Consider the following 15,497-nt stretch of genomic DNA (forward strand, 5'->3'; position numbering starts at 1 on the left):
GGGACAAGCCGAGAGAAACTTACTTACTTTCCTCAATGTTCTCCAGCACTCAGGGATCATTCATAAAATTGGCATCCATAGTTCATCTTATCTGTTTTTCTGTAACCTTGCCTTCCTGTATGGTGTGATTATATTGTGAATGCATTGTGGGATTGAATAGAGACAGCCATTGTTCTACCACCACTGACTGGTTTTGATCTCACCCATATAAATGACAAAATCCAGCAGCAACCAAAAAAAAAAAATGTTTGCCATTTTGACCATTAGTATGTTTAATATCAGGGACTGTGACCAACAAAACAAAAATTGCATTTTTTTTTTCATGTAACCTATGAAGCTTGACATTAAGCATCTTTGTCTCCAGGAGCAGCTGGAATTGAGTTCACAAGGGAGATCACCCTCATCATCTTCATCTGATGACGAAACTGAGAAGTGCAACAATTTATCTCTTCATTCCTTCAGGAGGGGGGAAAAAAGTGCAGTTTTCTCCAAGACAGAAAATGGCACATCAGGTCAAACCAAATCAGGTTAAGTGTTAATTATAATAGTTTGCATATAAGACTCAACAAAACAATAGCAGACACTTCTAGTATTAGTTGTTGATGTTGAGGCACAACATGTGAAGAGGTTGTACTGCTACATTCTCAAGCTGGATAGGACAGAAAATGCATGAATTCAAATGCAAGGAAGCATTCAAGAAGGTAAAGGTCAGTACAGAGGTAGGCAGTCAAAAAAGACAAGAGTATCCAAAAATGTGAGACAAAAGACTAGCTACAGTGAATAATCAAAACTGAGTATAGGCTTATGATGAGTCAGTGACGTGGAGAAAAGGAACACTGGAATGTGACAGCAAGGTACAACGAGCCAGCCAATGATCAGATCCTGGATGATCAAGGACAGTAGCCAATGATCAGATCCTGGATGATCAAGGACAGTCTGGTGTTAGTACTGTGACAGTGAGAAAGGACATATGAAGCTAATCTATTTACAAGAATCCCCCACAAAGTCCCTTTGTTAAAAAGGTATGTGCAGAAGAGGTTACAATTTACCAAAGAACACAACAACTGGTGTAAAGGGAAGTGGACTAACATTTTGTGGACTGATAAGAGGAAAGTTGTTCTTTTAAGCCCGAGCGTTCTATCAGGTTTACCTATTAGACATTCATTAAACTGGACATAAAGGAAGCAAAGACACCAGTTCACTCACATGAGGAGAGAGGAGAGGAGCTGGCTCGTACAATTCATCACTGCACTCTCTGATTATCGTCTCCTCAGCATCTCTATTTATTTAGTTTCAACACGCCCCTTATTTACATGGATGTTACAAAAAGGAGACGGCAAGCAAAACATAGTTGAAAACAAAGTGTACTTGTTTGTTCATGCGTGTGTGTGCATGTGTGTGAAAGATTGCTGAGTACATGTGTGGTCATCATTTCTTTAACAGGCAGCAGGTGCTCATGGTTCTTATAGTTCTGATGATTAGATGCTTTTGTTCTTGCTATCTCCTGCTAGGTGGCTGCCATGTTATCTAGAGCAGAGCAAAGCATTTCTTTATTGGAATCAGATGTATGATAATTATATTCACAATTATTCCTACATTTCCCCCATTTATCCTACATTTGCTACCACGTTTTCTTGAGCAGAGCAAAGCATTCTTCATTGCAGGCAGGAACAGTAACTGAATTGGAGTAGAGCAAAACATTTCTTCATTGCGGGCAGAGAAAAGCATTCTTCATTGCAGGCAGGAAAAGTAACTGAATTGAAGCAGAGCAAAGTATTTCTTCATTGCAGGCAGAGCAAAGTATTATTCATTGCAGGCAGGAACAGTGACTGAACTGGAGCAGAGCAAAGCATTTCTTCATTGTAGGCAGAAGCAGTTACTTAATTATATTTACAATTATTTATACATTATTCTCCTGTTTATCCTACATTTGCTCAAATCGTCACATCATCTAATAGATCACCCGGTTGGCTTTATTCTACAGAATCATGTTTATGAAAACAAACACTATATAATATAAATATAGCAAATATATTACTTGTAATCTTTTGGATCAGAGAACAGGTTTGGAAAACAAGTCCTAACATCATCATCGTGGTCAACAATATCCCTGTCATTACCCTGTTGTGCCAAAAGTGGATATATTTCTGCCAATTTTGAATTTGTCGGGCAATTGCAGTGGTTATAAGTCAGTTAAGTGATATCCTTATGCAGGGAATACAACATCCACACAATATAAGAATAGCTGCAAACACAGCTATAGAAACTAGGACAGAGAACACCAAGTTTTTATATTTGCCAAACATTTTTTCCCACCACTCCTGTGCTCCTTCATCTTGTGGGTCAGTGTACGGTGGCTTTGAATGACCCTTGTGGGTGACCTATCAGGTGCTGTGTTATCTGCAATAAATGTACAACACTAGTCACCGAACATTGCGCAGACGCCACCCTTCTCGGCCAGGAGCATGTCGACAGCTATGCGGTTCTGGAACGCCATGAGTGAGGTTGCAGCCAGTTGCTCTCTTATGGCGATAAAGCCTGCTTCCGTATAGTTACCTAGTTTATGTACATTTTAATGCATATAGTCTAATCTGTCAACATTTTTATTCAGAGTTATCCATAGCAAGATGGATTCCCATCCTGCACCAATCTGGTTAGCCAATTTATACTCATTTGGTACGCCTCGTGGGATGCCGATTGCATCAATACATGTCGGATCTCAATCTTTCCAAGAGGACCTTTGCCTTCAGTAAAAACCGAGGGGAGGTCCAAAGATGGATGTGGCCAATTGTATATCTTCTGCTGTGGATGGAAACACAGTCACAGGTAAGAGCAGTGGTAACAGTGCACACATTCCTGATCCATTTATCAATGTGTCATATAACTTTTGGCCACCGCATAACCACCACACATCACTGCTTGGTCGCAGGGGGGCAGTTTGTCAATGGATAACATGACACTATGTTTTGTTGAGACTTCCCACCTTAACACCTGTGCCTGTAAAGCTAACACAGGAGAAATTAGCTCATGCAACATTAGTAGAAAATATCAGTTTCTCATTTACTGCTTTAAGTTGTCGGATAAACACTATTTCATTTCTGACAAGTGGTGTTTGGAGTTCTTTTCGCTATTACTTCCACGGTGCACTGTGGTGGGATTTCTGCTGGAATGACATGTAGTAGTGGACTGTGTCCCATCCAGGTGATGCAACTATAGTTTACCAGGCAAGCTGCATTCTCCATTAATAACAACCAATTATTTCCTACTTGTGAAATACTGGTCACTGCCAAAAAAATGGCCTTATTGGTTTTTCAGTTAAAATACTTCAACTCCATAGTATACAGACTCTTTTGTCTGGCATTTGGGTTTAGGGTGGCATTAGATTGGCAAATGGTGAAAAGGAACCAGAGGTTTCCTTTGACATAAGTCCATAGATGGAATCCCCAGCAAGGTGTGGTAGAAGTCTTAAAAGATGGTGGAATAATTGCACCTTTAGTTAAATTTACTTATATTGTATTGCCTGTTTCTGTCTTAAGCAAGGTCATTGGGCGTTTGTGATGTCGAGAATATGATGATGTTCCCCAGGAGGGGATCCATCTGTTACCTTCGTCTGCCACCAGGGTGTTCCACCTGGAGTCTCGTACATTATTTGTTAGATACCATTTATTTGATGTATACCTTCTTCCTTGTAGGGTCCCTTTATTTGAATGTTCATTTAGACTTGGCCAGGGAATTAAAATAGTGCTTAACTGATTCATTGGGAGGCTCCTTTATTTTTACACATTTTTAGTTCTACTGGTAAACTTTGTTGTTGCATTTTGTTTAACACATAATCCGAAAGTATGTCTTCATTTGTTACATGGTCAGCTAATCCCATAAAGGTTTTGGCTGCTACTTCTTTTGCCGTTTTGTCTGTGTGTTTCTCTAATGATACTTTGTATTTGATGTGTGTGCTGCACATTTATATGTGGCTATTTCTTTTGGTACTTGAACTGCTATGAGCAAATTTTGTAGTAGCTCTGCATGTGTCACTGATTTCCCTGTAGATGTCACCATTCCTCTATTTTTCCAGCATTGTGCAAATATGTGACATGTTGCAAAAGCATATTGGCTGTCTGTGTAGATCGTAACACATTTTTCTTTCATTAATTTACACACCTCAGTTTGTGCCATGAATTCTGCAGCTTGTGATGAATACTGTGATGGTAACGGTTCAGCATTTAAGATATGTGTTTCTCTCACTAAAGCATGTCCCGTTTGTCTTTTTCCAAACTTATTCTTCTTTGGTGATCCATCTACAAAAAAGATTTGATTTGTCAACCCAATGTTTTTCAATCCATTGTTTTATAGAATTATCTGAATTAGCCTGGAGAGCATTTTTTAATTGCTCTTGTTATATACTCCCTGGATTGTGTGGTCTTCATGAATGCCACTGTTTGCTTTAAAACATGTAGTCAATCTGATTCTATATTCTTCAAATGTTTCATTGTCTTTTTGTTTTGCGCTTCCAATGGCAGCATGATTTGCTCATTGTCTAAATCTAGCAGAACGTTCTATTAACCCTTTAACTCAATGATTAAGTTCCCTGCTGTGGTGAGAAAGGACTTCGTTGTTATCTTTTGAGTTCCAATCTCCTCTGATACTGTACCAATCTCACTTCATTGCTGTCATCCAAATTTCTTGTACTTCCACATCATTTAAGTGGTAAGACTTTCTTAATTCTTCCATTCCCTGGATGAATTCTGTGACATCAACTTTATTAGATGTGATACCTTCTATAGCCTTTTTCAAATCATCTTGAGTCCAGGTTCTGTGTACCAAAATGGTTGGTAGTTGATCATCTTGAATATTGTGATTTGCCAGTTCTATCATGGGATCTGTTTCTTCAATGCTTTCGACGGACTATTCTATTTTTTGGCATGGGGAGAAAGTCTTCCCCCATGTTTTTGACCATTCAATTTCTGCTCCTCCTGACCTAGTTACTCTTTTATTTGTTCCTCCATAGTGTGGGGGAGGTTAAGGGGGTAAAGGCAAACACAGCACTGGATACCCCGGAGCAGTTGGTGTTATAACTAGGGTGGTGCTGTGTGGGTGTGTAACTCCCTGTCTCCCTTCCTGCCTTACTCCTACTGGTCCTGTCTCATTATCTTCCTTTCTATGAAACATCATTGATTCCTCTTTCTTATCGTCTACCTTTGCTCTTCCTGCTTTTCTGTCCTTTTATATTTCCCCTCTTTTCTCTTTATGGCTATTAACATCCCAAACTCTGTTTCTTCATTACCACCTTCACTCCTTTTTTTAAAATCATTTTTGTGTGCGGTTCTTATTTTATCGTGCAGGTTAACTAATTTTTGCATGTTGAGCTAGCAAGCAAAGCCATATTTTGTTATCCACAAATTTAGATGTTTTATTTTAGAAGGACATTGGTCTTTTACACACTTCCAGTCCTTACATGGTAATTTTTGCCTCTGATCCTCTGTGTCAACTATTTTGCCGGATGATTTTCCCATGTTGAAGTTAGCGATTCGCCTAGGGTGACTAAACTGACTTTCCCCTGAACAAACCAAACTTACTAAAATGTTGTTTTCCTGATGGAAAATGTCTTTGGACAAAAGCTGAATATATGTCTATCCAGCTATCCATTTTCAATACAGCTTATCCTTACTAAGGTTATGGGTGTGCCAGTGCCTATCTCAGCTGATTGTGGGTGAGAGGTGGGGTACACCCTGGATTGGTCTATAACCAATTGCTGGGTTAATTAATCAATCCATCCATTATCTACCACTTTTCCTGGTCGGGTTGCAGGGGAAGTAGATTCAGCAGTGATACCCAGACTTCCCTTTCCCCAGCCACTTCCTCCAGCTCTTGCGGAAGGATCATTCCCAAGCCAGCCGAGAGACATAGTCTCTCCATCGTGTCCTGGGTCATCCTCGGGGTCTCTTTCTGGTGGGACATGCCCAGAACACCTCACCAGGGAGTGGTCCGGGAAGCATCCGAATCAGATGCCCCAGCCACCTCATCTATCTCCTCTCAATGTGGAGGAGAAGGGGCTCAACACTGAGCCCCTCTTGGATGACCGAGCTTCTCAACCCATCTCTAAGGGAGAGCCCAGACACCCTGCGGAGGAAACTCATGTCACAGCTCATGGCCATAGGTGAGGGTAGGAATGTAGATCGGCTGATAAATTGAGAGCTTCGCCTTTCAGCTTAGCTCCCTCTTTACCACAACCGACCGATACAAAGTCAGCATCACTGCAGACGCTGCACTGATCTGTCTGTCGATCTCCCGCTCCATTCTTCCCTCACTGGCAAAAGACCAGACCACACGCATGACAATATATATCGACTGTAATTAGCTTGAACAGGAAGCAGGTGGGCACGTCTGCTCACTGGAGCAGGTGCGCACTGGGTCGAGGAAGGAAATGCCCATGACAGTGTTCCACAGTGTTCCCGTTATTCCTCATTGGCATTCTGCATTGGCTCATATTGATCTTATGCACACAATTGCTGTTATATTTGTCCAATAAAGTACATATAAATACACTGGTTACACTACTGGAATGTATGCTAGCAATTGTTTTACTGTGTGCAAGTGGCCAAATGATGCTCCACACAATATAAAAAGTAATAACTCCCTTTTATATGTCTGTAAGTTGAAGTAACTCTCGTTGCAATAATAACAATAACAACAACAGTGTAATATTGCCCCGGTAACTTCACTCAGTTGTTTGGTGTTCTCCTTTTCGAAAAGAGCTTCCGTGTAAGAAGGGGCGTGTTCGTCTCCAATAGTAGTGTGCACTGCGTGTTTTCATTGGCGAATGTCCGGGTGACGTCATGGACAGAGGATGCAGCCAATATGACGACCACTTAGTTGTCGTAAAATGACAATTGTACAACTTTGCGCTGGATGATGCGGTCTCTGCTCACATTTATTTTTTCGTGTAGACATTTAAGTGAATAATCTGATATGTATTTTTCATTACAATATCCATTTTAGAATGTTCATAGGGATGTGGATTATCTGGTTAGTGTTCAATGCTCAAACAGATGCATCCAGCAGTTTTAAAAAATATTACAGTTTAACTTTCAGGGTCTAAGCGTAAATGTGAAACCATGCTGTACTGCTTATTAAGTGTTGCAATTCATGTATGAACAATGACATATATTAAATATAAATAATAATAATAATTACTTGGAATATTTCTATTGCAGGGTGACGCGGTGGCTCAGCTGGTAAAACGTTGGCCTCACAGTTCAATCTCAGAGCCGCCTGTGTGGAGTTTGCATGTTCTCCCCGTGCCTGCGTGGGTTTCCTCCGGGCACTCCGGTTTCCTCCCACATTCCAAAAACATGCAACATTAATTGGACACTCTAAGTGCGGCTGTTTGTCTTCATGTGCCCTGCGATTGGCTGGCAACCAGTTCAGGGTGTACCCCGCTTCCTGCTTGTTGACAGCTGGGATAGGCTCCAGCACTCCCCGCAACCCTCGTGAGGATAAGCGGTGAAGAAAATTGATGGATTTCTATTGCAGATGTCACAATGACTAAATAACCAATTATTAGCGACACATACTATATCGTGTAAGGTGTATAAAATATATTTTAGCAAAAATCTGAATTATCTCATTTGAATTACTTTAACATGTAACATAACATAACCTAACAGTCTATCCTATGTTTTGTCCATGCAATGTATAGCTGCTAGCCTATTTAAGGCAAAAGATTTCTACAGTCATACTGGTATCCTTAACTCCAGCGCTGAAGTTGGAACCAAGGCTCGAGAGACAAGGTAAGATGTTAGTCATTAGTGGGTTCTGATGAATTATTATGTGAAAGAAAAAATAATAATCAAATTTATGCAGAGCTGCTAAATGTTACATAACATCTGTATTTTATTATGCAAACACTGAATGTTGACGAATTACCACCATAATACTAATTATGGATATTGGACAAAAAAACCTTCTGCCATGAGATGATGTCACCTACATCCTGTACTGCACATATTGCACAGCTGCTTAGTTCATGCTTTTCTAGTACGCTGCCCTGGTGTCAAGCTGCAGAGGCCAAAGTTCTCTTTGCGTCCAGTCCACATTACAGAGCACTGATTATCGCCAAAATGTTTGCAGGATAAAAGTATATTATTATTATGAAACACTTGTAATATAAAATAAGATCATGTTTATTACTCCCACAATGGGGAAATCTGCATCTCTTCATAACCAATTGTGAATAAAGAAAAGATAGATATGTATATTGTGGCAAGATGAAAGGATGCATATACTTGGATCAACACGTCCTTATTCCTTTACTGGCAACATACCCTCTCCAGCCAACACATTTATGCGAAAACGTCAAATGAGCACCAAAATAATTAGAAAACATTACCATCTGCCTTCCTGTTAGAGAGGCATGGTCCAAGTGTCCGCCACAATAAAATTAGCATGCAAGAGAAGACATATTTCTTCTTACATGTACTTTTTGTATGTGATCAGAAAAAAAAAAGTTTTCCTTCAAAGTTTTAACTTTACAATATCGACTTTGTTTTGTATGCAAGGCGGCACGGTGGATCAGCTGGAAAGCGTTGGCCTCAGAGTTCTGGGGATCCGGGTTCGATCCCGGCCTTCCCGACGTGGGTTTTCTCCGGGCACTCCGGTTTCCTCCCACATCCCAAAAACATGCAACATTAATTGGACACTCACAATTGCCCCGAGGTGTGATTGTGAGTGCGGCTGTTTGTCTCGATGTGTCCTGCAGCCAGTTCAGGGTGTACCCTGCCTCTTGCCCATTGAAACCTGGGATAGGCTCCACCACTCCCGTGACCCTTGTGAAGATAAGCAGGAAAGAAATTGGATCGATGGATTTATGTTTTGTATGCATACAAGAAGTACATTGCACAAAACCAAAACTATTCTCCATACATTAACTATAGAATTATTGGACCAGTAATGTTTTTTGTGGACACTGTAACAGTTCATATATTCAGTCACTCATCATAGGAACATCTTCAAATAGTCATGGGCACAACAAGGAATGGAACCCAAAATACACGACTCCAAATGAAGGGGACACTCCAAGAAGATTGTTTTATTACAGGTAGAGGTTGGTACAAAGCCAGGTAATCCAAAAATTAGTTAGGTCTGACAAGGCACAGGTGGAGAGGCTGTTCTCAGGAGCACTTGTAAGAGGCAGGGGGATGAAAACACCCGTGACAATAGGCATATGGGGGATGGAAACACCCGTGACAATAGGCATATGGGGGATGGAAACACCCGTGACAATAGGCATATATTTCTTATACATCACAAATACAGTATACATATTTCTGAAGTTTAAGGTTTAGCATGATGAATGCCTAACTAATGTGTGTATTTGTCATTTTAACCATTTGACTCACTGTGAACAGTGGTTGCTGGCAGATTGATGTGACGTGAATGAGAAATTGCTAATTTTGCTCGAGTTTGGAATTTCAGCAAGACTAGAAAAATAACGTGAAAAGTAACAATTATTTTTTATCCTGGGGTACTCTAGCAAAAGCATGTCAAAAGCATGTCATTAATAAATCTGCAAACTGTTTTCAAGTGTGAAAAATATATCTAATAATTCTCCCTGAACTATTTCAATTGGTACAGTTTTATTTGTAACTACTGACACTTGTTTTCTCATCCCAGGAAAGAAGCCAAGTCAGGTCTGACAAATGATCAGCAGAACAATAAAAGCGAGGGAAATGGAAAATCTTATAACTCTACCATGATAGACAGTTTAATTGATATTCATGGGGTTGACATCCCTTACCATGAACCCAGGACATATCATGCTGCAGCCACCAAAACAAAATCTGTTCCAGGATTCACCACCCTTGCTTTCCCTGATTTTTGGGGTCAGGTCCCATCACCAGAAAATGAACCCATGGCTCCACGCAAGCTCAACATACAGAGGTACCCTCACACACAACACTTCAAGACCTTGTAAAGTGGCTAAAGCAAATATTATAACTACAGAGAGACTATTTTTAACAAGCCTGCCAAATTTGGATGAATAAAAAAATTTCCATCCATCCATCCATTTTCTGGGCTGCTTATTCTCACAAATGTCGTGGGAGTGCTGGAGCCTCACCCAGCTGTCATCAGGTAACCAGTCCAGGGTCCACAACAAACACTTTATTCAGAAAGGGCAACTTTGTCGTGAATTGTCACCGGTTGAAGACCCCCCAGGAGCATTCTTTCTTTACCTTTGTGAATTATCCTTACCAGAAGATCTCCTTTATTCAAAAATGTAAGGTAATATGAGTTGCCAGGAGTTGAAGAGTTCTAACTTTTAAGAAGCAAGAAGGTACATCTTCACCAATAAGAGGTGCAGAAGCAAGCATACTTTAATTTTGGTCAATGATCGAATTGCACTCCTTGGATGGAAAGTACGACTTCAAAGATAACAGTGAAATAACGCATTACTACTATTGTGAAGAAAATGAGTATTTAAACGTGCTAAATTGCAAAGTCCTCCCACTTAGAAATCATGGAGACCACAAAAATTTCTCCCATTACTCCTCTGTATCATCCAAATGGTCTTTGGCAAACTTAAGACGGGCCTTGACATGTGCTGCTTTATGTAGAATAACCTTTAGTTGCATGCCTGATTTCAAACCATGACATCTTAGTGTATTACCAACAGTCACATTGGAAACGGTGGTCCCAGCTCTTTTCAGGTTATTGACCAAGTCCTGTTGTGTAGTCCTGGGCTGATTTCTCACCTTTCCAAGGATCATTGAGACCCCACGAGGTGATATCTTGCATGGGACTCCACTCCAATTGAGATTGGCTGTCATGTTTAGCTTCTTCCATTTTCTAATGATTGGTCCAACAGTGGACCTTTTTTCACCAAGCTGCTTGTCAATTTCTCCGTAGCCCTTTCCAGCCATGTGGAGTTGTACAATTTTGTCTCTGGTATCTTTGGACAGCTCTTTGGTCTTGGCCATGTTATATGTTTGAGTCTTACTGATTGTATGTGGTGGACAGGTGTCTTTATGCAGCTAACGATTCAGATTCAGGATAAAACATGAAGTGGAGGTGGACTTTTAAAGGCTGACTCACAGGTCTTTGAGAGTCAGAATTCTAGCTGATAGACAGGTGTTCAAATACTTATTTGCAGCTGTGTCACACAAATAAATTGTGAAAAAAAAATCATACATTGTGATTTCTGGATTTTTCTTTTTAGATTATTTCTCTCACACTGGACATGCACCTACGAAGAAAATTTCAGACCCCTCCATGAATTTAAGTGAAAGAACTTGCAATATAACAGGGTGTTCAAATACTTATTTTCTTCACTTTATGTGATACTTCCAGTGACCCTTGTGAGGATAAGTGGCTCAGATAATCATTGTGTTAATATAATAGCTACATCAGGCTGGGTATTTTTTTTTTTAATATTTCATGGGAGTTTGAAGTTATTCCTTAATCTTCTTTTGACAGGCAAAAAGTGCTTGAAGATATCCAACGTTTCTTGAAAACTGATACCATCAATAAAGTGGTCTTTGACCTGGAAGATGACAGGTAGGTAAACAGTACAAGGATACTGACATGAAGTATATTTTGAATCTCTTTGTATGTCGCAATATTTGTTTGTAATTTATGAATTTTAAAAAATGTTAAATATTTAGTAAAAAGAAACCAATCAATGTGTTATTTTATTTCTGTTAGTTTACAGTTTCCTCCTGACAAGCCAGACTCTTTGAGATTCTTTTCCAGTTTTGAATGTGGTAACCTGAGAAAGGCTATTCAGGTACGCAGGTACGCCCACATTTACAATGGTAAGGAGTTTCAAAAAAGATAAAGTGAACATCATCCAAAAGTATGTCTAATCATTACAATCTCCTCAGACATCCTCACAGGATATAATTTCCCAACGATATACAACATGTCTACTAGGAATGGATATTCAAAGAAATTGATGATTGATGAAGATTCAGTTATTAATTATAACTATTTCAGTTTCAGACTGTACACCCACCTCCAAAATATTTGAAACAGTCAGGCCTTTAATCTTCTAAGTCCCTACAGTCTTATCAAAGTGTCTTGCAAATTTGACACACCACAGAGAAGAGTACTGTAAACAAAGGTGTACAAATTAGAGTTAAAAAAAAGCAAAGTCGGTTATGTGAAATCAGGCTGCAAAAGATTAATTCATTATTTCGTATTCATTTTTCAATATTTATTCATCATTTAACATTTCTTAGCTTCCAGACATTGTGGCCGCATTTTTCAGAGCATTCAATGACACGGTGAATGCTCTGAAAACTCCACCTTCTGTAACTCTAATTTCACTTAAATACATGTCTTGAGAGGCGAGTTTATCTTTTTCTTCGCTCCTCTTCCTGGCTCCGTGATGTTGCAGCTGGCAACTGAGGGTGATGACTCTAATATTGTTGCGTTGCACAGCTGGCAGCTACTCCAATAACCAGCTGGGGTAGAAGGAAGACAGTATAGCTCAAACAACACAAAATATTGTATATTACACTTTTTTGAAGATTTTTTTTTTTTTTAGATGTGGCCACAGTTTGAAGACTTACTGCAATCTCGTCTGGTATAACTGGGCAAAGTTATTATGATTAAGGACGTGTTAATTCCGCCGAACTGTGATTGGATGTAATAAGGTTGCGTCGTGTTTATACAGCAAGAGAGGGTCTCATGCCAGAAAGTCTATGCCCAAGCGAAAAATTCAGGTAGCTGAGATGGGGACATTTCTTTAGTCTATACTGTATCTAAAAAAAATCAGTACTATATTGTGCTTATTCTGCACATTTTCGATGTTTACCTTCAAGCATATTTTATGTATTTCAAAACCGGGAGTCCGGTTTGCTCCCACATCCCCTAAAACATGCATTTATTGGAGATTCTAAATTGACCCATGGTGTGATTATGAGTATGACTTTAGTTCGGCTGTATGTGCCCTACGCTTGGCTGGCGACCAGTTCAGGGCGTCCTTCCCGATGACAGCTGGAATTGGCTCCAGCACTTCCGCGGCCCTTGTGAGGATAAGCAATCTCAAAAAATAGATGGATGGATCGATGGATATACTGTATACAACTCAACATTACACCATTACAATAACTGTAACTGTTGCAATTAATGTGAGTTCTGCGCTTGTTTGTCTTCAAGAAGCCGATACAATCTTGGGGTATTCTGTTTTTTCTTTTTCCAAAACATTCCACAGCCTTGTCTTTCAATCCCAGATGGTGCAATACTTGAAGATGAGTCTCTCCTTTGTGTTGGTTATGTGCATCATGAAAAAAATGGTCAAAAAATATTAGCTAACGCTGATCTTCTCTGCCAGTACCCAAATTTCCCTGGGCATTTATCATATTTCAGTTTTTGAAGCCCATGAGAGCTAAAGTTCATGGCAGAATAAATGCAAGGGCAGATTTGATAGACGTCAACATTTTCAGGTAAAATGTATATGTAAAAATACAGTATGTGCCACAAAAGTACCCTGCCGCATATATTTTCCCTCTTACTTAGATGGGAGGGTGTGACCCCAAATGTAAACAATGAAAGGGTGAAAAAGTAAAAAAGTAAATTTAATTGAGGCTGACAAAAATACTAAACTCAATCACAGCCAGTGCCTGTGCAACCACTTGGAATGTCCTGTAGGCTGGTATAGTATATATCAATTAGTTGATATGAAAATTAAATTAATTTGTAAAAAAAAAACTGAAGCAAGGTTAATGCCTACATTCACTTCCAGATTAGTCTGATTTACGCTTTAATTATTCATATCAAACTACGTGGTTACTTTTTATATGCATAATATTTTGGAAAAGTGAATGGAAACCTTTATTATTACTATTATTTACTTTCCAGTAGTCTGAAGGTTGCTACATTTTTTTTTTTAATACAAGTTGTAGATGTTAGAGGCTTACTTAAACTCAGAACACACATGAAACATGACCAAGAGGGGATTTTATGGAATATTTAATGACAGCTACAATGGAAAACATTCTTGTTGCACTTGACATCTGACCTTTTGTGATCATTTCAGCACACCCCATTTCAAATAAGATGACTGTAGCTGAAAAGAGAAAAGTTGACAGCGGGTGAAACACTGACACAGACTTTAAGGCACACATTTGGAATAATTCAGCAGAGTTGGTATATATCAAAACAGAAATTTTCTTGTGGTTAAACATCAAATGAGAGTTCACAGTTCAGCTTTGCACTTTCCTCTCAATATCAGCAGGTGTCACCTTGTGTGGGCCCTTGTCAACTCGTCTGTTTTGTCTGCTGGCATTTCAAACAAAGAAAATGACTTTTTGATGATTGTGAACCAAGATTTCAAGTGCACCCGCTTATTATTTTAAAGTTCACTAGGGATCTTCTTGTGGTGGTCTCACAGCAGGGCCGCTAGGAAGAATGCAGTTTATCAAGCTCTGTGTGTGTGTGTGTGTGTGTGGTGTGTGTGTGTGTGGTGTGTGTGTGTGTGTGTGTGTGTGTGTGTGTATGTGTGTGTGTGTGTGTGTGTGTGTGTGTGTTTGTGTGTGTGTGTGTGTGAGGGGGGGTCACTGTATCACCCCACCAGATTTCTGGAAGCATGTCAGATAAACTGGGATTTGGCAAGAAGAACATAGATTAGCATTAAAATATCTGGAAGAATTTTTATGGACTCATGAAACGAAGATGAGTACCACCACCAGCTTGGCTTGATGACGCTCCCGCCAGAATCATCCTGGAGTTGGAAAGGAAAATTACACATTGAGGTCACAACTAAGAGTGTCTAATAGAGATAATCGTAAAAGAAACAAACAATTAAAATGATAACTATGGAGCCCCTAAAGGAACATGATAAAAAAAAGAGAAACTTGCATCTCATTTTACTGAGAAACTTTGTCATTCTAACGAGAAACAAGTTGCATTTTCTTTTTTTTTTCCAGGTCCCTTTAGGAGATCCTTAAGCCTATCCCAGACATCTTCGGGCAGGAGGCAGGGTACACCCTGAGCTGGTTGCCACCGAATCGCAAAGGACTTAGGAAGAACCAACCTTTCACACTCACATTCACACTATGAGCAATTTGGAGTCCCTAATTATCCTGACATGCACGTTTTTGATATGTGGGAGGAAGCAGGCAATGAACACAGAAAACTCCACATAGGTGGGGCCGTGATTTGGTCCTCAGAACTTTGATGCTCTAAACACTCATCCAACCAACTTGATTCCTGCATTGTTAAAAATTTACTATACTCAATATAATTTCTTAAGGAGAAATTCAACTCACTCTTCTTTTCAGTTGTCACATTAGGAGTCATCACAACATGTCTTCAATTTCCATGTTTGACTTTCTCCTGCATCCTGCTGTCAAAGAACAACCTTTCCTCATTACTTCCCTCACTACATCCATGAACCTTCTCTTTTGTTTTCTTTTGGTCTCTCTCCTGGCAGCTCCATCCCCATCATCGCTCTCGCAATATACTCACAATCTCCCCTCTGGAAGTCTCCAAAGTCTGTG

General features: G+C 39.7%; 1 protein-coding gene across 6 annotated transcripts in view; it reads left to right on the forward strand.

The window, feature by feature from the left end:
• The window catches only part of LOC133502463 (cytosolic carboxypeptidase 4), a 213,804-nt gene that overhangs the window by 105,994 nt on the left and 92,313 nt on the right, over positions 1–15,497 (forward strand). For 5 of the 6 annotated variants that reach the window (XM_061823276.1, XM_061823278.1, XM_061823274.1 and 2 more), the window contains 5 exons: positions 365–527; positions 7,697–7,787; positions 9,670–9,936; positions 11,470–11,550; positions 11,698–11,787. In XM_061823276.1, the coding sequence (XP_061679260.1) occupies positions 365–527; positions 7,697–7,787; positions 9,670–9,936; positions 11,470–11,550; positions 11,698–11,787 (692 nt within the window). The remainder of the gene's footprint in view (positions 1–364; positions 528–7,696; positions 7,788–9,669; positions 9,937–11,469; positions 11,551–11,697; positions 11,788–15,497) is intronic. The other variant, XM_061823275.1, reaches the window with a different exon arrangement.

The sequence above is a fragment of the Syngnathoides biaculeatus genome, chromosome 6 (genome assembly GCF_019802595.1).
Source record: "Syngnathoides biaculeatus isolate LvHL_M chromosome 6, ASM1980259v1, whole genome shotgun sequence".
Classification (NCBI taxonomy): Eukaryota; Metazoa; Chordata; class Actinopteri; order Syngnathiformes; family Syngnathidae; genus Syngnathoides; species Syngnathoides biaculeatus.